Below are 19,140 nucleotides of genomic sequence, written 5' to 3'. Positions count from 1 at the left end.
CAATTATGTTGAGGTCAGGAGATTGTGAAGGCCATGGCAAAACCTTCAGTTTAAGCCTCTTGATGTAATCCCCGTGGATGATTTCGAGGTGTGTTTAGGATCATTATCCATTTGTAGAAGCCATCCTCTCTTTAACTTAAGCTTTTTCACAGATGGCATTAAGTTAACATCCAAAATTTGCTGAAATTTTATTGAATCAATTTTTCCTTCTACTCGTGAGATGTTCCCTGTGCCACTGGCCGCAATACAACCCCAAAGCATGAGTGATCCACCCCCATGCTTAACAGTTGGACAGAGATTCTTTTCATTAAATTCTGTTCCCCTTCTTCTCCAAATGTACCTTTGCTCATTCCGGCCCAAAAGTTCAATTTTAACCTCATTGGTCCACAGAACTTGTTTCCAAAATGCATCAGGCTTGTCTATATGTTCATTTGCAAAGTTCAAACGCTGATTTTTGTAGTGAGGACGTAGAACAAGTATCTCTTTATAGTGTAATAGTGTACCACAACTCCAGTGTCTACAGATCTTTCTGGAGGGATTGTGCAGTCAAACGTGGGTTTTGAATTGTTTTTCTCACAATCCTGCGAGCTGTTCTGTCTGATATTTTTCTTGGTCTTCCAGATCTTGCTTTGACTTCCACTGTTCCTGATGGCTGCCATTTCTTAATTACATTCCGAACAGAGGATATTGACATCTGAAAACATTTTGCTATCTTCTTATAGCCTTCTCCAGCTTTGTGAGCGTCAACTATTTTCAGTTTCCGATTTCTAGACAACTGCTTAGAAGAACCTATGGGGCTGATTGTTGGGTCAAGGTCAGATGAGTCTGGGCATTTAAAACCTTTGAGAGTGACATCACCTGGTCTTCCCAGATGATGATTGAGAACAATCCATGACAATGGCAGGTCTCAGCTTTGCAAAGGGGGCAGTGCATGCTATAAATTGTGCAGGGTGCCCAAACTTTTGCAGATGCCATTTTTTTGTATTCTGTTAATTTGAAAGTGTAAATGATGAAAATAAAATCTAACTTTTGTTGACATATTATAAGAATGTCTTATCTGTAATTTGATGCCTTTTGGAGATTTTTCCACCTTTCCTTGGCTTCTTTATTATTAATACAAATTATTAATACAAATTTTTACCTGGGGTGACCAAACTTTTGATCCCCACTGTATGGGGTATTTCCATGCTTGGAAGAAATTTTAGTGTAAAAAATAAAATTTTTCATTTTCATAGCCCACTGTAAAGAAAACTTGTCAAGCCCCTGTGGGTGTAGATGCTCACTGTACCCCTTATTACATTCCTTGAGGGAAATGGAGTGACATGTAACGGGGTTTCTGCTGTTCTGGCACCATGGGGACTTCGAAAATGCAACATATCCCCCAAAAACAATTTCAGCCAAATCCCCTCCCAAGTCCTGTTGTCCGCAGCCCACACAGCACTTTGTCCGGATATAGGGTATTTCAGTATTCAGAAGAAATTAGGTTACAAATTTTGAGGGACTTTTTTTTACCTTTTACCTCTTGTAAAATTGAAAAATATGGGGCTACAACAACGTTAGTATAAAAAAAAAAATTTGAGATTTTGACTTTTCAACTCCACTTTGCTGCTATTCCTGTGAAACAACTAAAGGGTTAACAAACTTTCTGAATGTCATTTTGAATACTTTGTGGGGAACAGTTTTTATAATGGCGTAATTTATGGGGGATTTCTAACATAAAGGCCCCTCAAATCCCCTTCGAAATGAACTGGTCCAAGGCTTCAGGAGAAAAACAGCCTGCAGCAACACTGCTGTAACACAGAGTATTACCAATCATGTTCCTCCAACTGTTGCAAAACTTCAACTCCAAGAACACCTGGACAGTCGAAGGATGTCTGGGCATGCTGGGAGCTGTAGTTTTGCAAAAGCTGTAGGCACACAGTTGAAGGCAACACTGCTTTAAAAAGAGTTATCCAAACACTGTACCTCCAACTATTCCAAAACGACAAGTCCCAGCATTACAGGACTGCCTAAGTATGACACACATGAATGACATTGGAAGATGCAAGTTATACACTCACCATATTGTCTTTGGTGGTAGAATACAGGCAATCTCCAATAATCATATTGTGTGTGTGTCTGTGTGGGTACAGCATAAATCCAGGGAGGAAATTCAACAGCTGTAAAATGCAATTTATAGTGAGATATGGGAGATAGAGTAATAAAAATGTCATGTACATGATTAGGATGAGGTACTGTTAACCCCTTAAGGACCGGAGGTTTTTCCGTTTTTGCATTTTCGTTTTTTGCTCCTTGCCTTTAAAAAATCATAACTCTTTCAAATTTACACCTAAAAATCCATATGATGGCTTATTTTTTGCGCCACCAATTCTACTTTGTAATGACGTCAGTCATTTTGCCCAAAAATCTATGGTGAAGCGGGAAAAAAAATCATTGTGCGACAAAATTGAAAAAAAAACGCTGTTTTGTAACTTTTGGGGGCTTCCGTTTCTACGTAGTACATTTTTCGGTAAAAATGACACCTGATATGTATTCTGTAGGTCCATACAATTAAAATGATACCCTACTTATATAGGTTTGATTTTGTCGGACTTCTGGAAAAAATCATAACTACATGCAGGAAAATTAATACGTTTAAAATTGTCATCTTCTGACCCCTATAACTTTTTTATTTTTCCGTGTATGGGGCGGTATGAGGGCTCATTTTTTGCGCCGTGATCTGAAGTTTTTAACGGTACCATTTTTGCATTGATAGGACTTATTGATCACTTTTTATTCATTTTTAAATGATATAAAAAGTGACCAAAAATGCACTATTTTGGACTTTGGAATTTTTTTGCGCGCACGCCATTGACCGAGCGGTTTAATTAATGATATATTTTTATAATTCGGACATTTCCGCACGCGGTGATACCACATATGTTTATTTTAATTTTTATTTACACTGTGTTTTTTTTTTATTGGAAAAGGGGGGTGATTCAAACTTTTAATAGGGGAGGAGTTAAATGATCTTTATTCACTTTTTTTTTTCACTTTTTTTGTGCAGTGTTATAGGTCCCATAGGGACCTATAACACTGCACACACTGATCTTCTATGTTGATCACTGGTTTCTCATAAGAAACCAGTGATCAACGATTCTGCCGGATGACTGCTCATGCCTGGATCTCAGGCACTGAGCAGTCATTCGGCGATCGGACAGCGAGGAGGCAGGTAGGGGCCCTCCCGCTGTCCTGTCAGCTGTTCGGGATGCCGCGATTAGCCGCGGCTATCCCGAACAGCCCGACTGAGCTAGCCGGGAACTTTCACTTTCACTTTTAGCGCTCGGCGCTGCGCGCTATTAGAGGCGGGTCCCGGCTTCACTATGACGCCGGGCCCGCCATGATATGACGCGGGGTTACTGTGTAACCCCGCGTTATATCAGAAGAGCAGGACCAAGGACGTACCGGTACGTCCTTGGTCCTTAAGGGGTTAAATATAACAGTTTTGTTTTTTCTGATGGATCTGACAGGTGGTAATTAGCTGGCACAGTTAATTGAATTGGTGGGAGGGGTTTTGGTCCCGTATATTAGACACTACCTTCCGCAATGGAGTCTGTGCAGTTCCGGTTCATGTCTGATTCGGCTTCCAGTTGCTGTTACGTCATCGGGTAACCCCGTTCAGGTAAGGGTGTAGCTCGGTTGCTACCTTCAACTTTTATGGTTATTTTATTATGGACGGCTCGGTAGTCCATACCACGCACCCTCCCGACGACTGGGTCCGGCCTCTCATGATACCGACGTTCGTACGGCCTGAGCTGAGCGAGTCTGCGCGCACTGACATGTTCACTTTGTTTAGTCAGGCCACGTGGGCAGCGCAGAGGGGCGGGTGTAAGGCTCGGGCTCGCACCTCCGGGATATCACAAGGGGGAAGATACCAAATTCAAGCGCATGATTGCACCGGACAGGGGGTTAGGGGGAGGGTGGGTAGCGTTAGATTAGTACTATTATACATCACAGCCTCAGTATGTTGAACTCAGGCGCGCGCATCCTGTTCACAGTATATGTATTGGTGGAGCCAGGACTCTGCCGCAGGTCTTGTTCTTAGGAAAGGGGGGTCGGCCATGGGTTGTACTGATTGGTGGGTGGCACGTTCAGTCACATCCAGTCAATCTCAGGTTTGGGATGGGTTTGCCACCGCATCCTGTGGCAGGTCCCAAAAAAGAAAAAAAAAATTGGGGGGGGGGGGGGGGGGGGTAGATATACACACGTGCGTGCGAATGTATGCATGTGTTTTGGGCATGTACATGTGTGTGCATTGATGCGCATGCACATATGCGGGTGTGCATGTATGTAGGTATGTGTATATGTATGCATATATATGTATACGTATGTGTTAACATATGTGGGTAGATATAGATATACACGCATGTGTGTGTATACATGTGTTCGAATGTATGCATGTGCATTGGGCATGTATATGTGTGTGTATGGATGCGTATGCACATATGCAGGATGCATGTGTGTGTATGTGAATGTATGTGTGTGCGTATGTATTGATGTATATGTGTGTATATATATGTATGCGTAGGTGTTATAATATATAAGGATGGTTAGAAGCAGCCGCCACGTAGGTCACCTTTTGCCAAACAGGTGGTTATGAAAGTGTCTAAATGAGGGGGAGATGTTAGGGCACATAGGTACCTTCACAGGCTTATTAGATTATCAATCTTGCTGGCTATGTCATGTTATTTAGAGTAATTATCCATGTTAATCTGAGTTGGTGCATGTTTATGTTGCTTTAGATCCGGTGGACGAGTCTCTGGTTTTCATTATCATCTTTTGCCACGATCCGATGATACTGTGGTAGGGACTTTAATATGTACTATTTCTAACCGTCGTAGCTGGTTCGGTTAGCAAAACTCATGTTTTGTCATGTCTTGTTATCTTATAGATTAGCGATTATCCATCAACCTCCTACAAGCATATTGTCTGTCAGCAGTCGTTAAGGTAGCGTGTTTTCACTAGTCCTTTGGTTAGATTGACTCTACTTGGATCACGTGGAAATTAATGGTTGTCTTCCTTTGCTCTATCCTTTCTTTCATCTTCATTTAGTTATTCCTCGGCCTCAGTCACTGTGAGTATTGTCTAGCAACACCTATTGGGAAATGGGAACAGTAATTATGGGTCTCCTTTCCTGTCTTTTTCTCTTGGTACGCTACCGTCTCACGGTAGCGCACTAGCAGCCTGCATTTACCGCAAGGCTCCCCGCCACTGCGGGTACAGCGTGCCGTCCTGGGATCACGGATACCGGCAGACTGGAACTGTTTTCTGGAAACTATCCACGGCACAGTGGCCTGATACAGACAGTCCTTGCCGTGATCTCTTAGTCACATTGGTTTGTGTATCTATTTATAGGGTGCTTTTAGTACCACAACTCTAAGGTGTCTCAAGCTTTGTCTTTTGTCTCTCCTGATGACGCCATATCATTAGTGGCAGAAACGCGTTGAGAGCGACACCCTGTATGCTTGATATTGCTTCTGGTGTTAGATCCATACCGCAACCAGAACATTTATTTTATTTGTTTGGGTCATTTGAGCACTAATATAATTTGGTGACGATTTTAACTTTGTAAAATTAAAAGTTAAGTATTACATGCACCTCCCTAGGGATTCTTATTGATTTATCCCCTCTATTATTCCTTTTTCTCTTGGTACAGAGGCGGATTACCGGGTTAATCCTCGAGTCCTCTTGTTTATCTCTGGCTTTCACGTAGTTATGTGGGTCCCGGTAGAGGTGGATTGCCCCGTCAATCCCCGCGCCTCGTAGTCCGGTTTAGTGGGTCATTGTCAGTCACCTGTCTTGTCCATGAGCACTATCTGAGGCAGATTGCTTGTCAATCCATGCGCCTCCGTTTTGTTTCTCTTGTGGTAAGGTTAGGTTGGGGTACGCAGGTCGGGCCTGATGGTTGTTATTGTCCTTTTTAGGTGATGTCACACATATCGGAAAACATGGAAGAGGCAGCTGCCCCCCTTCGCCAGCCAGATCCTCTGATCAGGGGATCGTCCAGTCTCATTCGTTGCTAAATACTCTATGCAGAAGTTAGAAGACAGATTAGCCAATCTAGAGGCTCGTCCTAATCCAGGGGCCGCTATGACTACCCCTGCATGCCCTCCCGCGCCTGGTGGGTCATCAGAGGTCGCAGGCCCGTCCGGGACGCTGCCAGTTTCAGTCCCGATTGTCGTCTCTCTACCAGTCACGCCATCTGCGCTTGCGGTTCCACTGGAGGTCACCCCGGTACCCGTAGTCGCTCCTCCTTCAGCTGGGGTCACATGCTCAGGCACGTCCTCTGCTAACATTAGTCTCATCCCCGCTCACTTCATCCCAGAGGCCATCAGGAGGGATATTCTAGATGGCAAGGACGTTAACCTGGCCTCCCTCCTGGTGGCCTCTCAGGACGAATTAGATAAAACCTTCGCTTGCGCCGAGGTTTCTGTGGTGGTAAAAGCAAGGGATCCCCGCCTTAGCCGTAAGCTGAACATTCCAGAGTTCATGCTTGCCTTCAGTCTTTTTAGAGACGTAGTCTGCGCCAGTAATCCGAATAGGAGGATTGAATTGGATCAGGATTTACATAAATTGGGGGACTTAGGGTATAAATACGGCGGATACGCTTTTTATGACTACCACCGATCATTTTCAGCGAAGGCAGCAGCTACCTTATTCCAATTTCAGCAAACCACCAATTGGGCCATACTAGACACCGAGCACTTCTGCAGGCATTTTGCCGGACTCAGGGCTCCGCTATGTGCTATATGCCAGTCGTCTACCCACGCAACCAACTGGTGCCCAAACGCCATAGCAAGTACGTCAGCTTCTGAGGCTAGTCCTCTCTCTAAGCCTCAGTCAGGGCCTACCGTGGATAAGTTGGGCAGAGCTGTGCATTACTTGGGTAGTGCACAGATCTGTAACAACTACAATTTTTCCTCATGTCGATTTAGTCAGTGCAGGCTATTGCACATATGTTGCATCTGTCATCGGGCCTACCCAAAAAGTCAATGCCCCAAGAGATCAGGACCAGAAGCGTGACTAGGCGGGCTGAACTCAGAAGTTCTCCGCATCTATTTACGTGACCATCCTCGTCCTGATCTAGTTGACTTTCTGTGTAATGGTTTCGTTGAAGGTTTTAATACCGGGTTAGTGTGTCTCCCTCAAGAGACTTTCGAATGCAACAACTTACAGTCAGCTGCTGGTAATCCAGAAGTGGTATCTGAATTACTGAGGGAAGAAGTCAGGAAAGGTTTTGTCAACGGGCCTTTCCTTAGGGCTCCGTTCAATCAGTGGCGGGTTAATTCTATAGGTGTGGTTTGTGGCAAGTTTTCTAAGAAATTCAGACTAATATACGACTTGTCTGCTCCCCATTCTTCCACAGTGCCCAGCATAAACTCCCCGATTCCTTTGGAGGAATTTACACTCAAATACACATCAGTAGACATGGCGATTCAGCGTATACTACTCCTTGGGTCAGGCACTTGGCTGTCGAAAGCCGACATCTCGGATGCTTTCAAATTGTTGCCAATCCGTGCGGATCTTTGGCAATGGCACGGCATCAAGTGGTATGGGCAATACTACTTTGCCACTAAACTTACTTTCGGGGCTAAGAGCAGTCCATGGTTATTCAACACGTTGGCGGAGGCACTTGAATGGATACTGGTAAATCACTGGTCATGCTCGAGCGTGTTGCATTACCTAGATAACTTCTTACTTCTTGAAAGTCCAAGCTGCCAGCCCAAGGATCTGGATACATTTCTAGCAGTTTTTGGTAATCTGAACATTCCTGTAGCAGTCAAAAAAGTGGAGGGTCCTGCCACGACTATTACATTTCTTGGCATTGTTCTAGATTCAGTAAACCTGGAGGCAAGGTTGCCAAGTGACAAATTGGCTCGCATTAGGGCAACCATACATGGCATGACTTGTTCCCCAGTTTCCAACAGACAACAACTGCAGAGTCGGTTGGGTATGCTCAACTTCGCAATGCGGATTATACCTCAGGGTAGGGCATTTGTTTCGAGGCTTCTGGCTCTTTTACCAACAGCCCCTGAGGCAGAGTCCCCAGTGGTTCTCAATCAAACAGCCAAAGCAGACCTCATCATGTGGGACCACTTCCTGGCTGAATGGAACGGGGTGTCAATGTTCATCCCTACTGCCAGCCAGAATTGACCTGTTGTGGTCACCGATGCAGCGGCCTCCATAGGTTTTGCTGCCATTTTTTCGCCTCACTGGTTTGCCGGGGCATGGCCGGCGGAGTTCCTAGCTCTGCCAGAGTTTTCTACCACGTTTGTCTTATTCAAAATCGTTCCTATAGTAGCAGCCGAAATAACCTGGGGTCACCTGTGGCAGGGGCAGACAGTGGTTTTCTTCACAGACAACACAGCCACCCGGGATATCATTAAAAAGGGAAGGTCTAGGTCTCTTACCACAATGTCATTTCTACGAAGATTGACGCATACTGCCTTGGTTAAAAAATTTCATATCGAGTGTGTACATATTGAGGGGGCCAGAAACATAGCTGCTGATGCGCTTTCACGCTTTAATTTCCAGGTATTCCGAGAAGTGATGCCAACAGCATACGAGATTCCAGCTCCAGTTCCTTCCATCAGTTCTCTGACGCTGGACTAAATAGGTTATATTTGGGGGCAGTAGGTTTGATTGATCAGTCATTGTCCCACAATACCACCAGGTCATATAAGTCAGCTTGGAATGCTTTTCAGAAATTCCAAATTAAATATCCAACTCATTCACCATTTGAGATCCCATACATCCTTGCTTTTGTTTCATTTTGCCACACATTTCTGAGGTTATCGCACACTTCCAAATGCTTATATCTGGCAGGTGTACAGCATTTCCGGTCCTTACGTTTTCCTAACCTACCCTCTATCTTCTGTGCTCACCCGATCAAGGCTGCGTTGAAAGGTATCCAGAAGGCAGAGAACCCTAGGCCTCCTTCAAGGATACCTTTGTCCGCGGAGCATTTCCAACAATTCAGTAGCATACTAGATAACGCTCCTTTTGGAGTGTCAGCTAGTCTTGTGGTCAAGGCTGCCATGTCCTAGGGTATTATGGGTTCCTTAGACCAGGCGAATTTACGAAAACACCATATAGTGCACACGTCCTACTAATTAAACATTTGTCGCCTTCTGGCCCCGGTTTCACGTTAACATTAGAGCATTCCAAGACTCATCAAACTAGTGAGGTGTCTATTAGATTCTTTCCCACCGGTAATGCATGGTGTCCGGTACCGGTTTTCCAGGAATTGTTAAGTTTGTTGTGCGATTGCCCCATCGACTCACCTTTGCTGCCATTCCCGGTTTCACCGCTGACTTCCAAAGATTTCATCAGACACATCCGCATATTGGCCCGAGCTATCGGCACGGATCCTACTACAATTTCAGGTCACTCTTTCCGAATGGGTGCGGCATCATCTGCCTCAAGACATGCAGTACCAGCACACGTTATAAAAAAATTGGGGCGATGGAACTCACCGTGTTTCCAGAGATATATTCCTGACCCACAGACCGAGATGGCGAATGCTTTTAGTCATCTAGCTGATGCTTGATATGCATGTAATATTTGAACAAAAGAAATTATTCCTACCGGTTGGTGTTTTGCCCCCTTCTTCATAGGCTACCTCGGCCAGCCAGTCGGACACACCTCAGGCATTGTTAGATAGAGTGAAGGTTTCATCTTTGCCATATTCATTACACGTTATGTGAACCCGACCACAAGTGGTAATTAGCTGGCACAGTTAATTGAATTTGTGGGAGGGGTTTTGGTCCCGTATATTAGACACTACCTTCCGCAATGGAGTCTGTGCAGTTTCGGTTCATGTCTCCCACCCCCACCCCTCCCTCTAATTAGAGGTTCCTCCTTTTTATGACCTCTTAGGTAGCCCCTTCTTCATAGGCTACCTCGATCAGCCAGCCAGGCACACCTCAGGCATTGTTAGATAGATTGAAGGTTTCATCTTTGCCATATTCATTACACGTTATGTGAACCCGACCACAAGTACACTTTAGAAGGGTACTCTGTCTATGTCAGGAACTGTCCACAGCAGGATAGGTTTGCTATAGGGATTTGCTCTTACTCTGAACAGTTCCTAAAATGGACAGAGGGGTCAGCAGAGAGTACTGTGGTCAGAAAGGAAATTCAAAAAGAAAAACTTCCTGTGGAGCATACAGCAGCTGATAAGTACTGGATGGATTAAGATTTTTTAAATAGAAGTGATAAGGATGACCCTTATGTTTCTGATGACTGATCAATATAATAATACTAATATGCCATTGCTGAAGGAAAAATATATTTGTTACCTACCCCTTAACCCAGAAACCAGCCTCCAATCTTCTCGTGACTACGATGGAGGCACAACCGAGATAAGGAGTGAAAGACAAAATATCTGACGGACAGAGAACTCTGGAATTTCCCGGTAGAAGAACTTCTGCCAAGAAATTAATGGACGCTAGATATGCTAATATATACTGACGCAATAATCAAGCAACCAATGAAAATGTAACATGCTGATTTTTCAGTCATAACTAAACCTCCTCTCTTGTCAAATGTAAAAACTAAATGTACTTCCGGAATTAAACAGAACTCCTTTGGGGCACCTGCGAGTATGCTGAGAAAGGAGATAATACCAACATCCTGTCTGGTGTGTATTCCTTGTGTCGACACTTAACAGTATATAACAGCACAGTCAATCACATTTGACAGCCTCACCTCAAGCCATCCTTGACAGAAGTAATTTACAAATCTGTTTACCTTTCTGGCTCCAGTTGATATATAAAAAAAAAAAAAAGTTTTCCAGCGGAGTACCTCTTTAAGGCCAAAATGGGCTGAGTCATTAAGAGGTTAATAGAGACCTCACTGAAGGTGCTACATAGGACCTATTATGTCCCAACAAGTCTCCATGCCATGTTCCCTGCCTCAACACCTCTTTCGGGGCTGTACTCACCTGGGCTTCATGCATCACACATGGTGGAACTGCTCGGTGGTATGCACCTTCTGTGAGGCTGTTGTTGCCCTCCTGGGGGAGGGGACTGCCTTGCCCCCTGCCCTCTTAAATTTACATTTTGCCTTCTCAGTGCCTCTCCCTCTAGAATGCCGAACAGGTTGTTTCCCTTGGCCCAGTTTCTCCTTATGGCCACTAGGATACATGTAGCCACCAATTGGAAGCGCCCTCCTTGTCCCTCAATAGAGTGATTGATCAAGGTAACCTATGCTCTCCAAAAAATTGTGTGGGCTCCTTGAATAGTGTGCTCTCATTGCCCTGACCTTAGATACTCATTACCAATGCGCTGACAGGCTTTTTGCATTTTCTATTTCTGGTTGCTCTGCCCCATTCTCGTCTATTGTCTGACTAGTCATACTGTGTGCTTTGTTTTCTTTTTGTTATACGCTGTACTATATCCTTAGCCTGTGCTGGGTTGCAACCCAGACTTTTAGGTTGTTTTGCCACTATATTACGTTTTAATAAATTTGATCTGTTTGAAACTAAAATAATCCTTGTGGCAGTATATATAAAAAAAAAAAAAAAAAAAAAAAAAAGGAAGCTTTTATGTTTTGTAAGCATGATTTACAGATATGCGGAGTCAGTTTCTTTTTCCATCTTTATAACTTTCCATATTATTAAAGCCCTTCCTACAAGGTTGCCTACACTGGACGGTCTCAAGTCCATTAAACATAAGCTTGAAACTCTTTAGAGAGAATCGGTCATCTCCATACCACATATGGAGCTGCAGCCCGGTCCTCTTCCAGCTTTTAGTGCCCAACATGTATCACTGCGGATCAGCTAATCACTGGCTGCAGTGATCCAGCCTTGGCAAGTGAGCCTCAGTGTCAGGATACTGGAAAAAGGCCAGGCCTTGTTACATGACACTACCACTCAGCCTATCACCGTCCAGGGCAGGACATTGTTGCAGCCAGCAATAAACTGAGCCGCAGTGTTACGTGTCAGGCACTAAAAGCCGGAAGCGGACCAGGTTAGGACGATGCTATCAGTGGCACTAGGGAAGCCGCTGGTACGTTAATGTTTATTATGTTTATTCCAGCGGCCCGGGCATAAGGAATAAAAATATTTTTTACTGGAGTTCTCTGTTAATGCAAGTGACATTGTCATATTTAAAAAAAAAATAGTGTGTGTCATTAAGGGTTTAAATTTATCCTTTAACCCATTAAGGACGCAGAACGTAAATGTACGTCCTGGTGCGGTGGTACTTAACGCACCAGGACGTACATTTACGTCCTGTACATAACCGGGGGCATGGGAGCGATGCCCGTGTCATGCGTGGCTGATCCCGGCTGCTGATCGCAGCCAGGGACCCGCCGGCAATGGCCGACGCCCGTGATCACGCGGGCGTCCGCCATTAACCCCTCAGATGCCGGGATCAATACAGATCCTGGCATCTGCGGCAGTACGCGATTTCAATGAATGATCTGGCGTCTTCTGCTCTGGTCTGAGATCAAGCAGACCAGAGCAGAAAATGACAGATAACACTGATCTGTTTTATGTCCTATACATAGAACAGATCAGTATTAGCAATCATGGTATTGCTATGAATAGTCCCCTATGGGGACTATTCAAGTGTTAAAAAATTTTTATAAAAATGTAAAATTAAAAGTAAAAAAAAAGTGAAAAATCCCCTCCCCGATAAAAAAGTAAAACGTCCGTTTTTTCCTATTTTACCCCCAAAAAGTGTAAAAAATTAATTTAATAGACATATTTGGTATCACCGCGTGCGTAAATGTCCGAACTATTAAAAGAAAATGTTACTGATCCCGTACAGTGAATGGCGTGAACGTAAAAAAAAAAAGTCCAAAATTGCTACTTTTTTTTAATACATTTTATTTCAAAAAAAATTATTAAAAATGTATTAAAAGTTTTTTATATGAAAATGTGGTATAAAAAAAGTACAGATCATGGCGCAAAAAATGAGCCCTCATACCGACGCTTATACGGAAAAATGAAAAAGTTATAGGTCATCAAAATAAAGGGATATAAAACGTACTAATTTGGTTAAAAATTTTGTGATTTTTTTTTTAAGCACAACAATAATATAAAAGTATATAATAATGGGTATCATTTTAATCGTATTGACCCTCAGAATAAAGAACACATGTCATTTTTACCGTAAATTTTACGGCGGGAAAACGAAACCTTCCAAAATTAGCAAAATTGCATTTTTCTTTTTAATTTCCCCACAAAAATAGTGTTTTTTGGTTGCGCCATACATTTTATGATGTAATGAGTGATGTCATTACAAAGTACAACTGGTCATGCAAAAAACAAGCCCTCATACTAGTCTGGTGATGAAAATATAAAAAGAGATATGATTTTTAGAAGGCGAGGAGGAAAAAACGAAAACGTAAAAATTTAATTGTCCGAGTCCTTAAAGGAGTAGTCCAGTGGTGACTCAGTGGATAAGTTGCAGATCGCGCGGGGTCCGACCGCTGGGGCCCCCTGCGATCTCCTGTAAGGAGCCCCGACAACCCGCAGGATGGGGGCGTGTCGACCTCCGCACGAGGCGGCGGCCGACACGCCCCCTCAATACAACTCTATGGCAGAGCCGAAGCGCTGCCTTCGGCAATCTCCGGCTCGGCCATTGAGATGTATTGAGGGGGCGTGTCGGCCGCCGCTTCGTGCGGGGGTCAACACCCACTATCTGGGCGGAGAGCCGGGGCCCCGTACAGAGAGATCGCAGGGGGCCCCAGCGGTCGGACCCCCCGCGATCTCAAACTTATCCCCTATCCTTAGGATAGGGGATAAGTTATTCACCACTGGACTACCCCTTTAAGGCCAAAATGGGCTGAGTCCTTAAGGGGTTAAGCACCTATCTGCTGTAATCAGCATCTCCATATCTGGTATGGAGATGACAAATTCTCTTTAAAGAGTTCCAAGCTCATGGCTTAATGGCCCGATTCCAGTGTAGGCCATCTTGTAGACAGGAAAGTTATAAAGATTAAAATAAAAAGTATTACCAAGAAACTAACACTCCATGCATGCAAACTGTGCTTAGAAAACATTTGTTTAGATCGCCAAATTTCCGCAATTTCGCGCAATTCCTGTATTGCAAATTCCGGTAGAATATGCTTAGTATGCTATACGAGTCAACCATAGGCCTCAGACTTTAAGGCCTTCTTTTGAGTTTGGTCATTTTCCAGAATCATTTCATGTTTGCAGGAGCTTAGGGGGAGGGGGGGCGTACATGATAAATTCCCTAAAAGTGACCATATTTTGGAAACTACAATCCTCAGAAATGTTTTAAAAAGGGTGGTGTTTGACAGACTTTTGGAACAGGGGCCTGAAAATGAAAAATTTAATTTTTTACACTAAAATGCTGGTAACCCCTAATTCTTGTCTTTCAAGTGCTGTGCAGGTTCACGGCAGGACTCAGAAGGGAAGAAACATCCTTGGGCTTTTAGAGAGACAATTATGCTGGAATGGATGTCAGAGACCATGTCGCGTTTACAAAGCCCCCATGGTGCCAGGACAGCAAAATCCCCCAATAGGGACCCCATTTTGAAAACTACACCCCTCAAGGAGTGCAGTGAGCAGTTAAAGCCTACTCATTTTTATTCTGACTGCCAAATTTGTAGTCAGGAAGGATTTTTTTCCAATGGTATGGGGCATCTGGCATCAGCCTCATAAGGTTTTTTTTTTTCTCTTTTGTTGCCTTCCTTTGGATCAACCCAGCAAAGGACACAGGTTGAACTTGATGGACTCTTTTTTTTTTTTTTTTTTTTACAATCTCAAACTATATACCTTGTACAGAGCTGACAGATTCCCTTTAAAGTTGTCAGGTTTATTTCTCTACCTTTAGGTTAACAAATTACTATTCTAGTTGAACATTCAAGTTGCATCCAAGTTGCTATTCCTTCTAAACTATTCTGCACTGTAGCAACCTAAACATTCATGCAAGCAGAATACATGTATCCTGCAAGTTTATGACATCAACGGAAAGAATCACAATAGTTAACGTTAAAAAGGCTAAGCATTCGCACCTTGGGTCAAAGCGGGTGACAATGTAGCCAAATCTTTTCAAGTGGCTATATACCTGTTAAAAAAAATGAAATAAAAGGGATTAATAGCAGAGAAGAGAAATACTGTAAAATGGTCATGAAATTAAGTGTGTATTACCTGGTATTGTAAAAGACTGAATGAACTACAGGAGAGCAGTCTGCCATAAGCCTCCTGGACAGACAGTGGAAGATGCCTGTAAAATATCTGTATAGTTCCCTAAACAGATAAACAAAGGTCACTTACAGGATAAACAAGACATAGTTGTGTTCTGACCTATGAAATATAACGTGATGAGATTAGAAAGCACTATGAAAACTGTAAGAAAGTCTAAGTTACCAATAACAATGACAATGTGACTCCTATCAGCGTGTTTAGATAGATATAGATAGATAGATCTCCAATAGGCCTTGTTTTCATTTAGTTTTACCCCTTAAGGACCAGCCCAAATAAACTTATACGCCCCTGAAAGACCAGGCCTGTTTTTTTCAAATCGGGGATGTCTGTCTTTATTAGAGAATAACTCTGGTAACGTTTTGCCAATCACGATAATTCTGACATTGTTTTTTTGTCACAAGTTGTCCTTCATGTACATAGTAAAAGTAAGCCGATATTATTTGTAGTTTATTTTTTTACAATGCAAAAAATCATGAAATTTAATAACAAATTACGATTTTTTGCTATTTTAACACTAATAGGTTGGATATATTTATACATACTGACCAAATAGCTTATGAAACTTTCAGAGGTCTACTTTATTTTGACAGCATTTTTTTGTTTTTAATTAACATTTAAAATTAAATTAGAAGCCTAACAATTTAACTTGAAAGGATAGGGGATAAGATGCCTGATCGCGGGAGTCCCGCCGCTGGGGACCCCCGGGATCTTGCACGCCGCACCCCGTTTGTAATCAGTCCCCGGAGCGTGTTCGCTCCGGGTCCGATTACCGACGACCACAAGGCCGGCGGCGTGTGACATCACGCCTCCGCCCCCGTGTGCAGTCACGCTCCGCCCTCAATGCAAGCCTACGGGAGGGGGCGTGATAGCTGTGGCGTGCAAGATCCCAGGGGGCCCCAGCGGCGGGACTCCCGTGATCAGGCATCTTATCCCCTATCCTTTGGATAGGGGATGAGATGTCAAGCACCGGAGAACCCCTTTAATTAGAGAAAAAGAGAAAGACCATCCTATTGAATTACCCAATTGCAAAAAGGGATTAATTAGTAGAAAGCGGTTACGCTCACCAAAGTTGGTTATGCTAAGAGCTCAACATCTTTATCAGAATCTCATTAAGGCAGGTCAGCAGCCCTGGAACAACTCTATCTCCTCGAGATCTCGGCAATCAGCTATAGTGCATAGGACAAATAATATTTTGCTCTGGTGCTTCCCCAAATTTACAATTGATATGCACTTTTTTTTTTTTTTTAAACATATTTTTATTGGTTTTTAAACAACTGGCACAACAATCAAATAACAAGTTAACAGACCCTCCCCACCGCTCCCAGCATGTCATGCCACAAGAACCGTAATAAGTAACTAACAAGTATGAGCAATCGAGGGAAGGGAGGCCCACCCAGAACTACATAAAGAAAACAGATAGACATTACCATGCACACACACATACATCCAAGCATACCCTAGGACAGTGGTGTTCAACCTGTGGACCTCCAGATGTTGCAAAACTACAACTCCCAGTCATGCTGGGAGTTGTAGTTTTGAAACACCTGGAGGTACGCAGGTTCAAGACCACTGCCCTAGGAGCTCCCCGGTTCCCCTTTAGTCACTTTATGATTGAAAGACCCCCCCGAACAGGCGGATCAGTAGAGACATCTAGCAACAACCACGGAGTCCAGACCTTGTCAAATTTCTTAGGACACTTCCTACTAACGTATTGGGCATGGTACAGTGGGACATATTTATTAACTAGGGCAATCCACCGGGCCAGAGGGGGTGAGGACACATCCTTCCATGCCATCACTATAACATTATGGGCACAAAACAAAAGGAAACGGATCAAAACGCGCCTATAAGAGCCCATCACCAACCCATTAACAACTCCCAACAAACCTACCTCTGGCATTAAAACAAAGGGGAATTCTAAGTGATCCGACAAGAACATCACATCCTCCTTCCAAAAGGGCACAACAGAGGAACAAGTCCAAACCGCATGTAAGAAGATGCCCCTCTCACTCCCACACCTTAAACAGATATCCGACCCCGAGACCCCCATCCGATGAAGTCTAACTGGAGTATAATACAAACGGAGAATAAACCTGGATTGAATAAGCATATCCCGAGCACTAACTAATACATTTTGACAACCTCTCTCCATATATCCTCTGAGTGACTGGGAATATCCTCCACCCACTTCAACCGTGCCATAGCAAACGGGTCCGGACCCACCGATTGCAGTAAGGCATAACTCTGAGTGAGAGGCTTTGCCAGGTCGGTGGTCCCCAGGAGCAATTCCAATTCATTAAACAAAGGGGTAGACTCCAGGGAACCAAACTGCGCAGAGACCGCATGTCGCAACTGAAGATACCTGAAGAGGGCATCCTGAGGGACATAAAAATGCTCTCTAACCTCAGCAAAGGAAGGGAAGACACAGTCCTCTCCAAACAGGTGCATGGCAAATCTGATTCCCCGGGAGCTCCAAAAGCCGGCTGCCTCCAACTTTGGTGTTCCAAATGTGGATTACCCCACAGGGGTGCTCTCAGAGAAACGACCGGCTGAGGAAAACGTCCGGTAACCACCGACCAAACTGCAGCCACCGTCTTAATAGGGGCCGGCAAAGAGAGAGATGGAACATACCTGTATAACGTGTTAGTCAGAGTCTCATAAGAACCCAGGAGAGCCCCCGCCAAAGCCGTGAAGGTATTAGAAAGGTCCAGGTCAATCCACCAGGCCACGTACACAAGCTGCAAAGCTAGAAAATAATTATGCATATTAGGGGCGGCTAGTCCCCCCCCTCCCCCTCGACTTAGGCGCCTGGAGCAGAGCCAGTCCCAACCTCGTAGGTTTATTATGCCAGTAGAAGGATCTCAAAGCTTGGTTAAGCTTAACAAAAAAACCTTGTGGGGGGACAAGTGAAAGAGGTAGAGGAATTTGGGGAGAAAGATAATTTTAAAAATATTAACTCTGCCAGCCGAGGGCAATGAGTCCCATGCATGTAACCGAGTAAGTGTAGTATTAAGAAGGGGATCCAAATTAAGGGCCATAAACTCAGAATTGATAGGGGGCACCTCCACTCCCAAGTATTTGAAGCCAAACACTGCCTGTAACCCATTAGGAAGGACAGAAGGCACCTTTTTAGGGCGGCCCCCCCCCCGCCTAGGCCTAGGTTCAATTCTATAGGGTGTAATAGGGAAAGGATAGGTTCCCTAGGGCCCCATTAACCACTGTCAACATCCTCATAGGGCTGTCCATCCCCACCATGTCGCTTGTATAATTACACTCTGAACAAAATAATTACAAATACAGTTTTGGTGCGTGATCTGGCTGATCCCCAATATCTTATCTAACAACATAATCAAACATTACTCTTTTGACACACCTCATTAGAATATAATGAGCTCTCTAGCACTCACAGGTACAAATAGTGAGCCATTATTTATCAACTTGCCCTTAATCTATTGATTCAAGTCCCTACTATGCAGTATACCTGATCTAATATAGTGATATACCAATGTTGGGATCCGCCGAATGGGATTTACTAACATCACTTGTTAATTTAACTGTCACTCCCCGCATCTGCTTTCATTGGTGTCAGCGCGGCGTGTATTTGTTTACAATGGTTATGCACGCCCATCTGGTTGCGTCACAGAGGGCGGTGCGCGCCGCTCTGAATAAAGCAGCTCTGCCGGCGGAAGTGACGACAGACGCCACATCTCACCGCATCAGGTGAGTGTGTCCGGACACTTCCGGCACCCAGCGGAGAGCGGGGACGTGTCTAAGCACTCTGCTTACAACTAACCGTGAGTTGCATACAGTCTGTTAGAACACAGTACTGGTCTATCTCTCCACAGGGAATATGTTCAACATCGATACCCTCATTCTTTTTTGCAGGTGGAGATCACGGAGGCAGATTGCCCCAGACC

At 44.0% G+C, this 19,140-nt stretch overlaps 1 protein-coding gene across 3 annotated transcripts in view; it reads right to left on the bottom strand.

The window, feature by feature from the left end:
- The window catches only part of TSEN54 (tRNA splicing endonuclease subunit 54), a 217,061-nt gene that overhangs the window by 123,930 nt on the left and 73,991 nt on the right, over positions 1-19,140 (bottom strand). For all 3 annotated transcript variants that reach the window (XM_056550326.1, XM_056550325.1, XM_056550327.1), the window contains exons 5-6: positions 15,167-15,265; positions 15,031-15,083 (exon numbers count right to left, since the gene is read on the bottom strand). In XM_056550326.1, the coding sequence (XP_056406301.1) occupies positions 15,031-15,083; positions 15,167-15,265 (152 nt within the window). The remainder of the gene's footprint in view (positions 1-15,030; positions 15,084-15,166; positions 15,266-19,140) is intronic.

The sequence above is a fragment of the Hyla sarda genome, chromosome 13 (assembly GCF_029499605.1).
Source record: "Hyla sarda isolate aHylSar1 chromosome 13, aHylSar1.hap1, whole genome shotgun sequence".
NCBI classification, from domain to species: Eukaryota; Metazoa; Chordata; class Amphibia; order Anura; family Hylidae; genus Hyla; species Hyla sarda.
This window is presented reverse-complemented; position numbering and strand designations above follow the sequence as displayed.